Raw genomic sequence first — 12,145 nt, 5'->3', positions numbered from 1 at the left:
GTCCTAAGACAGTCTTTTACCGAGTTTGAAGAAGAGTTGACGTGAAAATGTTAATTGCGTGATCATAGTTCAGTTATTAGTCTAGTCTTTTAGTTTGTATTCCTCATATTTGCCAATCAAAAGTATCCCTACATATTTTCTCTCTGTCGCCATCCTCCTCTCCAATCAGCCCAACAGCCCTAATCGATCCCGAAGCACCCAACGTTCTCCAGCCAGGAGGTTCCTTCCCGATCAAGAGTCATTCGTCCCATAGACACGCCTGGACGTGGACAAATAGCATCTGCAAGGCGGCTGGATCTTCCTGCAAGATCTCCGATTCGGCTGATTCTTTTCTCCACCGGTGATTACCGGCGCGATAGTGTCCTCCTGCTGGCTCCACACCGTATTGTGCCAGCGATCCTGCTCATCCGTTTCCGTGAATCTCTCGACTGTCGCCGGTCTGTCGACCTGTTTCGCCACAAAGTGATCCAACGGATTAAGATACTCAATTTCCATCTTCCTCGAGTTCAACTGCGGCTCGCTGTCCTCTCTCAGGAAATCGAACAGACCGGCCAGGCGCACACCCATGTCCGTGTTTGAGTCCAACTGATTCAGCTGCATCGAGTTCAACACCACCTCTCCTGGCGGGTACCTGTCACCGTAACGATTCCTTAGGCACGCTTTGAACGTCTCAAAACGGTACGAACTGTAATTCCACGTGATGTCCACGACAGGTAGCTTCTGGTCGGTCTTCACGAACGTCGACGAGGACTTCGCAGCCGCGATCCGAGGTTCCTCCGGATTCTTCTCTTGTGTTATGGCCGTCCTGTCCCCGATCGATATGGTCTGCTTCGGTGTTACCAGCGAAGACGAGGTAGTTCTCAGGTTGGTCAACGATATCTTTGAATCGGAACTGACGGCGTTGGATACCGGCGACTCTTTGGGATAGCGTTGCAGCATGTCAGGAGAAGAGGCTTCATTGCAGTCTTCCGTGCTCGCGTAGTAATGGAAAATCGTGCATAGCTTCTTCGGATCTGCCTGTGATGAAGATAGACAGTTTATTCGTGTTATTCGAACCTTGCGATTTTGTGTCTAGCTTTATGAACGATGAATGATCTGAGGATGAGGGACAATGTTGATAACTGGTAAATCCGAAACATGGATTTTTGGTCCTGGCTGACAGACACGTTTTTGATATATTCGCTGTATATTTTTATAGTTTTAGACTGCACGAGTCACGAAGTTTCAGAAGATCGAGGGGAATATCTTGAAACATACAATCCATGTGCTCGGGAAAGCGTTTCTATCCGATAGTGCGCGTGTTTGGTATTTATATGGAACGGATGATTGTTTCATATTCCCAAGAATTTCGCAATCAATGTAGCAGGTGCTCCTTATGTGCTGAAGAAATAGTTGGAATCTTTGATACCTGTGCAGGTGTAATTTTAAATTGACTGTTATAGAGATGCAAAGCTAAGAAACGATCATTGCTCGTTGCTTCCTTGTAACAATAATTTTGTAGTTTCTTAATTTATTATTCGTTAATTATTTTGGATTCGTTAAAACCTATAAAAACCTTATTTGCCATTGGCAGCCAAGACCAAAATTAGCCATACCCTACTGTCCTCCGTTGTTCAAATCGAATATAACCTATTCTAATCGGAGACTGATCAAATTTCGTTCACAGATTTATGAAAAAAGGACTGTCTACAGGAAATACACACGATTAACATTTGAATCTGAATGATAAGAGGAGCTGCAAGAATTAAGGTGACGAACAGGGCCCAGATGCTGTCCATGATGAAACTGGAAAATGGTCTCGTTCTCTACGAAGAGGCTAACAACTCGACCGATTTCTCTGGTCGGTACGTCTTCGTCGCTTCCTGGTTCGCGATGTCTGTGGCATGCATTATGAGTTACCCTTTCCTTTCCTCCTTTCAATTTTAATTACACAAAATCCGTGGAACGCATAATGCCATCCGACACCTCGACGGATCAATTTTGACGACGCGATACGAGACAAAAGAATCTGTCATTTGTTTATGGAAATTCGTTCCATATGAATGGAATCGAAACGAACAATTTTATAACCGATTTTGAACGATTTTCGGAACGTCTCGTTGACGTTTGTAAATTTAATACGTGTCCATGGCGGAATTTCGTTTCACATAAAAATAAATCGATAACCAAATGAACGTTTAAAAATAAAAAATAGAAGGAGACAGAGCGAAAGAGAAAGATAGAGAGAGAGAGAGAGAGAAGAGGTGAAAAGAGGTAGCCTCATTACGGCTGGAGAACGTGAGACAAGTGGTAACTCGCGTTGATATAATATTTCATTGAAAATACAGGACTAATAGGGATATATTCTGGTAATATTGAAAAGTGGTGATCAGATAGATCTTGTTGCCAATTCGACACGTTTTAATACTGCTTTAAGGGATTAAAGTTTGAAAAGAAAAAGCTCGCATGCAGTGGCAAGCAGCGTGTTTATTTCGTGAAAAAACGTACCTACCGATGTCGAGTATCCTTTGATTCGATCAAACAGAATTTTTGCGGAGTGGAAAGCCACGAAACATAAAGCAACGTAAAGCTATCAGAAGCAAGGTTTCAGCGATGGAAAAGGCAGCAATTAAAGATGTCAAACGGTAAAAGGTGCAGCGTGAGAAACACGAGAAAGCATCCAAACACAAGTGAAAACCTCGATAGTTAAAAAATATGTACTAGAAGAAGAACCCTGAGAGATACCTACTGAGAATCTGAGAATAGATAAAAGAACCGTTCAGATTCCGAATGAAGGGATATCGTGAGGGATTAAATAAGCGGAAAGCACTGTGTCGGATTTTGTCAGAGTTTCTTATCTACAAGAGGGGCTGCGCCGAGAAAACCGCATTGCTCTTCGGACAATGATCTGAATAGCACTCTGGTCGCCAACGAACTGCTTGCACTTTTGCCAACGCGTCCGGGAGTCATGGGGGGTGGTCGTGAAGACATAAACCAGGCCCCCATTGACTCAGGACTCACGACTAATCAAGATCCGCGAAACTTCGAACTATTCAACTCTCAGAGCCAAATTTCGAATCCTCAAGCTCCCTACAGTGCTGATCCAAGGCTCCATGTCGAAAACCGCAGGAGTGTCGACAGATTTTAGGATGCGAGATCCGATACCTCGGGTTTGGAGTCATGAAGTTCAAAATCCCGCGGTCTAGAGATGTCTCGAAGCGGATCCTGCAGTCTCGAGATCACGGTATAAATTACTGCACGTTGATATTATACAGTCTTGGCTTGGTTCGAGGACGGCCCTACGGTTTCGGGTTGTTCCACGGTAGTTTCACTAGTCCGAAACGGAGCCAAAGAGTTCCGACCGAAACCGTCATGACTCTCAAATAACTCGAGGTGAATTTTATCGCTATAGACCAATAGCGACGTTGGCCTGTCTTTATCAGCTAAGTCTTTTCAGTGACTAAAAGTCATCCAACATTACGATAAAATTTTAGGCTATCTAAGAAAAGGAGGAAATATATATGTATACATGTAGGATGTCTATAACTGCCGTGTGGCTATATGTATCGACTATTTCGAGTACTATCATACCGTGTAAAACTAGTTAATTTAATCCCTTCGCTAGAGTGGGCGTCGCCATGGAGTCCCTCCCGTAGTATGCGTCCGCAGTTCTTTAGCATTCGGGCCCAAGTTTTTTGAAAACAAAAGAAAAAGAAAAACCGATCATCAATATACTGTTGAAATAAACAGGCACGTGCAACTGTAAAAAATTATTGGACTCATAGAATATCACCAGCGTAAAACCATGAGATGTCAAGAATTATTATTTTTATTATTTATATTTATTATTATTAGCAAGAAAAAATTGAAGCAGCAATACAAATATGTAAGTTATAATATGTCTATTGGATTCTAGGCTGGCTAACCATATGACATACAAGATAGAAATATTCTATGGTCAAATAAATATTCAGAAAAGGGAGATGGTTTAGGCAGACAAAAGGGCATAAAATTTATTTAAGTGATGTCCTCTTATAAGAACAGGATATAGAGAATACAATGAGATTAAAAGGTATATCATATTCCTGATCTGAATAAATATTAATATCAGTGGTCAAAGTCACTGGTCATTACTAATCTGTTAAGTTTCAGATTGATGGAGCTGAGGTACATAAAGAAAAGAAAAAAGTTCTAATGAAAGCAGTGAGAAAAGGAAATGTATAATACGTAGAATCAAGAAACAGAAAAGAGGCAGCATATGTATCAACAGAGAAAGATGTGTGGCATCGACATGTAAAAATAAGGATCATTGAAGAGATGGAGAATGAAGAATTGGTAATAGTTCTGAAAGGTAAAGGCAAATTGAATATAGAGTGTGAATGTTTGCTTTAAGGCAAAAATCTGTAAAAACACACATAGGAACTTGGAAAGTATAAAAACAGAAGGAATAATGGGGCTGTGACATATGAATTTGATTGAACCAGTTAAGCCAATGTTAAAAAGAGGTAAAAGGTACCACTTATCTATTGATGATTATTGGAGATTGATTATTGGCCTTCCTTTTATAGGAAAAGTGTCAGACAGCTGAGGAAATAAAAATATTAGTAACATTTGAAGAAAATTAATCTGTGAAGAAGCTGAAAAGTATTTATATGCTTAAACAATAGAAGTGAGTTTGTCAGACAAGACCTTCAAGTTTGTTTAAATCAAAAGGTAATAAAACATCATTTCAGTCCAGTAAGGACACCGCAGTATGATGGGGCTGCTGAGAGGAAGAAAAATCCACCATAATTTAATGAATATTGAGAATTATTAGGGAAATTCATGTATTTGAATACCTATGTCTTGCCAGACATCTCATTTGCAATAGGATGTTTGTTATAGTTTAACCGTGATCTTAAAATGATGGACATGAATAGATTGAAGGGAATATTAAGATATTTGAGGGTGTGTATTGCCTTGAATTTGAAAAAGGAATAGAAAGCAATGAAATGTGTTGTGCGGATATATAGACTGATATGTGAAGTTCTCCTGAAAAAGGAAGTGAGAAAGATTGTGATGTGTAACAGATTGAATGCAATACATGTAGAAAATTAAATCTAAGATCCTACATAGAAAAATGTTGTTATATAGGAGATGTAGTAAAAACTAAGAACTTACAAATTTGTTACGTACCAAATAAAGAAACAAATGCTGATTGTCTAACTAAACCACTGAATGGCCCAAATTTGTTAAAGAATGTAAAATACTTTATGGGAGTGTTAAGAGAATAAAAAGAAGAGAGGAGAATGTGTGATAGTTATTTATATTGTTTTATTGTTTTATTTCTCCCACCCAACATGGCATAGGTTAGGTAAACTCTTTTATTAAAAGTACTATTTAATCAATCTCAATTTTAATAATAACATTTCACGTTTGTCATAAATATACTTGAAACTGAACATAAAACTATCTTATTAGTAATGGGAAGAATATTTGCAGCTTTATTATAACCGAGTGATACGTACTTTCTTTGGACAGGTCTGACTAAATGGTTTCGTTGAAGAAGTAATTTCAACCACTTATACATTAGTAACTAATGTTCCCAAGAAAACTTGTCAATAAAGGTGATCATAATGCTCATTTATAAAATTTTGTAACTAATATATATATTATGTATTACTATATATTATATTTTGTTATTAATTGTATAATTATTTTTATTAATTTATAATGTTTTTGCTGTGGAAACTAAGCATTTATTAATTTGTCATTTTCGTAAGAGAAACGTATTTATATTTGCATCATTAATATTAATAAATATAAGAAACGTTGTTTGATCTTCTACATGGATACTTTATCGTATAGCTATTTTAAAGATGTAACATTTTCCCGCTACAAAAATACCTAGCGTTTCCGGCTGCACCCAACTTCCAGTTGACGGCAAGCAAGCATACCGGTAACAACTGGTGGAATATTCCCACGCGTCAAAGTGAAACATTAAATCTCAAAACGTTTCGTGAAGTAGTGATATTGCTGATTGACGTTATAATTATTTTATGAAGTTCAAGATTACCAACTGTGAACATTTTTTCCGTGGTAATATACTACATGTGAAAAAATAGATGTTGCATAGTGCACATCGTATAACGACACATGTGGAAAATAAAGTGGTGTGAGTGCAGGATTCTATAATACTACCGTATTGTCCGTTACAATCTGCTGTAGAAGATTCTAGATTTCAACCGCCCATTGGAATATTTGATCAACATTACTGAATAGGCAGCTTTTTAATAGCTTTTTCAATTTTTCTTCGATCTCGACATTCAATTGCAACATAGTTATGTACTGTCGCTATTACATTTTAAATTTTGATTGCGGATTAAGATATTTCATTACTCCTGCATAGAATAGGTTGTTCTCCAACCAGTAGGGCAATTATTTTACGATTGAAGGTGCATATATGAAACAAAGTAACGGAAAAGCAAGTGACAGTGAGATCGTCCTACACAGTATACTTTTTTCGCCTACATTTCTGAAATTAGGCTTCTCGGTTAGATTTTTTCGGTTTAACAGCGCAGAAGGAATTCTTCCTTAACGGGATTGGATATTTTTTTTGCGTTTCGAGCGTGCGTTTTCGAGAAATAATGCCGAAAGTGTCAGCGGCTGTCAGATCGTGCTGCGCAATTTACTTTTTTGGCTTCTAGTTTTTGAATTAGGCTTTTTGAATCGGATTTTTCCACCGATTCGCGTAGAGTGATTTTTTCCTTAACGGGATTGGATATTTTTTTTCGGTTTCGAGTGTGCGTTTTCGAGAAATAGTGCCAAAAGTGTCAGTGGCTGCCAGATCGTGCTGCGCAATTTACTTTTTTGGCTTCTAGTTTTTGAATTAGGCATTTTGAATCGGATTTTTCCACATATTCTCGTAGGATGATTTTTTCCTTAAAGGGATTGGATATTTTTTTTCGGTTTCGAGTGTGCGTGTTCGAGAAATAGTGCCGAAAGTGTCAGTGGCTGTCAGATCGTGCTGCGCAATTTACTTTTTTGGCTTGTAGTCTTTAAATTAGGCTTTATGAATCGGGTTTTTCCACTTATTCGCGTAGAGTTATTTTTTCCTTAACAGGATTGGATATTTTTTTTCGGTTTCGAGTGTGCGTTTTCGAGAAATAGTACCGAAAGTGTCAGTATCTCTCAGCTCGTGCTGCGCAATTTACTTTTTTGGCTTATATTTCTGAAATTGGTTTCTTGGATTACGTTTTTTCGGTATAACACCGTAGAGTAGGTTAAAGACAATATTCTGTTAAAATAAACAGGCATGTGCAACAGTAGAAAAATCTTGGATTCATGGAGTATCACCAATGTACAGCTATTAAAGGCCAGAAATTATATCTCATTGTGAGAAAAAGTTGTAGCAGTAATACAAATATGTAAGTTATGATATTGGATTCCAGATCTGCTATCCATATGCCCCACGAGATATAAATGTTTCGTGGTGAAATAAAGATTTATAAAGGAGAAATGCTTCAGGCAGATAAACGGGAATGAAATTAACTTTGGCAATGTCCTCTTTTAACAATCATATATAGGGAATACAGTGAGATTGAAAGGTATGTTGTATCCCTTATCTAAATAAATATTAATATCTGCGATTAAAGAGAATGATCTTTAACAATGTGTTAAATTTCAGAATGGTGGAGCCAAGGTATATGAAGAAAGGAGAGAGGTTCGAATGATAGCAGTGAGAAGAAGAAGTGTATTTTATGTCAAGAAACATAAAAGAGGCTGCATATGTATCAAGAGAGAAAGATGTGTGGCATCGACATGGAAATATGAAGATCATTGACGAGATAGAAAATGAGCAATTGGTAATAGTTATAAAAATTAAAGATAAATTGAATGGGGAGTGTAAATGTTGTATTAAGACACATATGTGTAAAAATATGTATAGGAACTTGGAAACGATAAAAGCAACAGGAATAATGGGGCTGTGGCACATGGAATTAATTGGGCCACTAAAGCCAAAGTTAAAAGGAGGTAAAAGGTACGACTTACCTGTTGATGATTATTTGAGAAAAGAACCATTTAGTTGACTGATTTGTAAATCACTATAAATTTAAATGAAATATTATTGACGAAGGATTTTTTTTATTATAGGACACTTACAAATAGGAGTAATATTTATATGCAAGAGCCAGCAACTAAAGGTAAAATAATAAAAATAATAAAATATTAGTTGATAATATTTCAATGGATTGTATATCTGTTTTTAAAAATTTAACCTACATAGAATATTTACTTCCTAAATTTCTATATTACTATATTAAATAATTTCTAATTTCAATTACAGAAATAAATAATAAATTTTAATGAATTTGATTTTAAAACTACTTTATATCGATAAAACTAATATATTTGTTATAACTAGGTTATAATGAAAACAAGTGTTGGTGATATTGAGTTAGAATTATGGGTAAAAGAAACTCCAAAGATATGTAGAAATTTCATGCAATTATGTATGGAAGGTTATTAGGATGACACTATATTTTATTGAATTATCAAAGGATTCATAACACAAGATGGCGATCCTACAGGTACAGGAAAATGTGGTAAAATATATGGAGAACCATTTAAAATGAGACTATATTTAAAAATAAAATAAATTCCTTTTTTATTCAGAAATAATTATTGGATATATGTGTTTTAGGACAAATTTCATACAAGACTATGTTTTTGGCTAATGCTGGAAAAGATGACAATGGTTCCCAATTCTTCTTTACCCTTAGTTCTACACCAAATTTGCAGAATAAGCATACAATCTTTGGAAAAATTACTGGAGAAACTATTGGAAATAAATCCGTAGTTCAAAATGTAATAAAACTTTAATCATAAATATCTCAAAAACTATTGAGTAGTTGCTACTATAATGATATATATTCTTGAACTGTATGAGGAAATCTACAAATTTACAATGTTTCAACTAAATCGGTGACCTGAAGGACTTGCACTCTCCTTGTAAGTTTCAACATCTCTTATTCTTTATATTTGCCAATCAAACAGTATCTCTACATACATCTATACGTGTTTTGTGAACCAAAGGCTACCAGATCCACCGCAACCCTCTCGAGTGACATCTGCTCGAACCACCCCGTTCCCTCTTGCACCACTCGGTTCCATTCGAATCCTCAGAGCAACCTTTCGGTCTTTATTTCGCGCACACGCTCGCCCTATTTCCATAGGTGTATACACCACGCGATAAACAGAGGCGTTAAACGTCAATCAGAGTGGTGCAATTTCAAGCAGCAGGCCGTACGGAAGTAGAATCTCGGTGGCGCGTCAACCCCGAGCCCGGCCGTAATAGGATGCAATTTAGAAACGGTCGAAACAGACAATACCGCGTCCTTCGAAGCGTAAATCATCCACCGCGGCGGCCGGGAGAGAGACTGCAACGGGTAAAATGGAGGGTGGAAGTGCATATCTTAATTACAATATTCCCACGGGCTGAACACAGGACTCTTGCCCGGTTCGCCGACCAACCCCTTAGCCTTTCCAGCCAGCCTCTAGGAATTTAATTAATTTGCCAGTGGCAAGCAGGCTTGCTCCTTGTCGCCACTCTGAAATATTGTATCCTTCCCACCCTTTAAAACCCAACGCCACCCCTCGAGTGCCTGCGCGGTATCGCCTTCGCTCTCTCTTACCCCGGCCTTCTGTTGGCTCGTGTTCTTGCAACGCAACGCGAGCACGCTTTAATTGTTCGGATATCATTGAATTTCACCGAGATATCGACACCGTGACGAGCATCCACCGTGGCGCCGGAAGCCTGATACGAAACCTCGGATCTCCCGTGTCCCTCCAACATCCCGTTATCTCTCACTATACTCTGTTTCTCATTCTTATCTTACCTTTTCTTTGTTATTAGATTCTTCTCTTACCGATTTCTCGCCATTTTTCTTCAAAGCCCCTACGTTTTCTACTATTTCTTCTCGTTTCTTCCCTTTTTCATTTCTGCGCAACCCCTACTAATTTTCTCCATTTCTTCTGAATTTTCCGCTGCTTCTTTAATTCTCTGGCTTTCCAATTCTTTATTTCCTTCGCTTCTTCGTGGTTTCTCATACTTCTCATTTTCCGTCCCTGTACTTTCTCGTTCCTCTGCACTTTCCCATGTTTCTTTCTTCTACATGCAGTTGCTTCTACTTTCTTCGTTCTTCTCAGTTCTTCCGAATTCTTTAATTCCCTCTCTGCTATTCTTCCTCACTCGTTCCCTTAATTTCGCCAATATCTTTCCCATCACTTCTCGCTTCCTCGCAGTTCTCCATGCTCCTCTGATACTTTCGCGATTCCTCTCCTATTTCTCTTTCAGTTCCTTCCCCATTTTCAACCCTCCGTCCTCCACTTTCAGTCGAAGTTGTCGAGCGTCGTTTAATTCGCTTCCTTCCGGGGCTTTTTATTTCTACTAGCTTTAAATAAGAGTCTTCGAATGGAGAGGAGAAATAGGTTAACAAGTGCACCAGGGAAAAGGCGATCAACTCTTTCGTTATAAAAGTGTCTGTTTACTCGGATGCTAGATAAGGGGAAATTAAGTAGAGAGCCATGCAAAGCAGCAATAGACGGAAGAACGGTAATTCTATTTCGTGTATGAAGCAGTAAGATGGGACGGTTAAACATTGTTTCTCTAGAATTAATATTGCGTGAGAGTGGAACATAAGCGTGGTCTGGAAACCGGTATACTAGAGTGCTTTTTCTTTATTCAATCTAGACATCCCACCTGCAGCTACGTTATCCAGAAAATCACCCGGTCATTTCTCCATCACCTGTACCGCCATTTTAAAGCGAACACTCCCCGCTTAATGTACACCTTACCCGAGGAAGGCGAAGATTCACCGTGATCTTTTCTTGAAACAAAATTGACAATTTTCCACCAGATGATTACTCGAATTACTCTGAGAAAATTTCACTCAAACGTGACTCGAATCTGCAATTAGTTACCCGATTTAAAATTACCGCTTGCCGATTTTCACAGTTTTCGAGTAATAACGCGTTCTGATAATTCTGGAAGTAGAATTCACGATTGAATTCAATAATTATTCAAATAATTATGATACAAGAAAAACTGACCGATTCTATAAGAACATATCGAAGATGATATATAGAATATTTTCCCTCTCGAAGAATCGTTAAAATCAATATTGTATTCGAAAGTATATATGTATTTCGAAACATCCCTTTCCAATTCTACAAATTATACGCAAAATTTTCCATTTGCATGACGGTGAATTTAAAAAGAAGAATATCGTATCATTTCCAATGGAGCCCGGAAGTCTATATGTACATACACGTATCTCATTAGTAGCCAATAATGCACCGATCGTTAATTAATAAGTTCTCGATAAATGCTTCTTCTCCGCGGATTTTTTCCACGTCTATTGTTCGATATTCACCGATAACAGTGACATAATTAGTCTCGTTGCGTATTTCGAAACAATTGGGTTGAAAAAAGAAATCCCGAAGCGAACGGAACGAAATGGAAAATTTTACATCTAAATTCGAGTAAATACGCGGTTCGCAAAGAAGCTTGCTTTGCAAAAGAAAGGACTGCTCGATGAGTGAATCTGCACAGTGAGAAGCGAAACATGCCACTTCTCGCGGTTAGAAAGAAGAAAACCTTAGGACGAGCATGCTTGTCTTCGAGTACGAGGTCGGAACATGCGTCTGGCAAAATGTAGAGTATCAGCTGTGGTAACATAAACGAAACGTGTCGATTATAATCGCAATCCCAGCGACGATCTAGCCGCGTGGGAGAGCTGAGGAAAAAATGGAAGGTATCGAAAAGAGAGGGATTATTTCCGTGGCCCTGCATCCATCATCGTTACGTCAATTTCAGATTACCGGGAGGACAGGACTTTCGGGGTCCTCTTGCTACGGGTCCAAGGTATGTCGGAGCCGAAAAAACAAGTCATTTAGCGAAGCGAAAAAAACGGGGTTTGTGAAAGGACTGAACCAGGAAAAGGGAAGAAAGGATAGATCGTGGAAGGCGAAAAGCGACGAAAGATGGATGAAGAAAAAAGGGCGTAGAGGCGAGAACGGTTGGCCATCGTCTCATCTGCCGTTGAAAAGGTGAAAATCTTGATTTGAGTGAGCGCTTTAGATCGGCGCAGCCGGAAAACTCGTAAAAAAGCACCGAGAACGCCAG

At 38.4% G+C, this 12,145-nt stretch overlaps 1 protein-coding gene across 1 annotated transcript; it reads right to left on the bottom strand.

The window, feature by feature from the left end:
* Window positions 1-231: 231 nt before the first annotated feature.
* Window positions 232-939, bottom strand: LOC108546979 (uncharacterized). The gene has a single exon (XM_017899293.1). The coding sequence runs from the start codon at window positions 937-939 to the stop codon at window positions 232-234; it is 708 nt and encodes a 235-aa protein (XP_017754782.1).
* Window positions 940-12,145: the final 11,206 nt, after the last annotated feature.

This window comes from Eufriesea mexicana, unplaced genomic scaffold (genome assembly GCF_001483705.2).
Source record: "Eufriesea mexicana isolate 0111107269 unplaced genomic scaffold, ASM148370v2 scaffold812, whole genome shotgun sequence".
NCBI lineage: Eukaryota > Metazoa > Arthropoda > Insecta > Hymenoptera > Apidae > Eufriesea > Eufriesea mexicana.
The sequence above is the reverse complement of the archived record's forward strand: the minus strand, read 5'-3'. Positions and strand labels throughout refer to the sequence as shown.

What these genes read in the sequence shown, in the direction of transcription:
- LOC108546979 (XM_017899293.1), bottom strand. Translation starts at nt 939, where the DNA reads ATGCTGCAACGCTATCCCAAAGAGTCGCCGGTATCCAACGCCGTCAGT.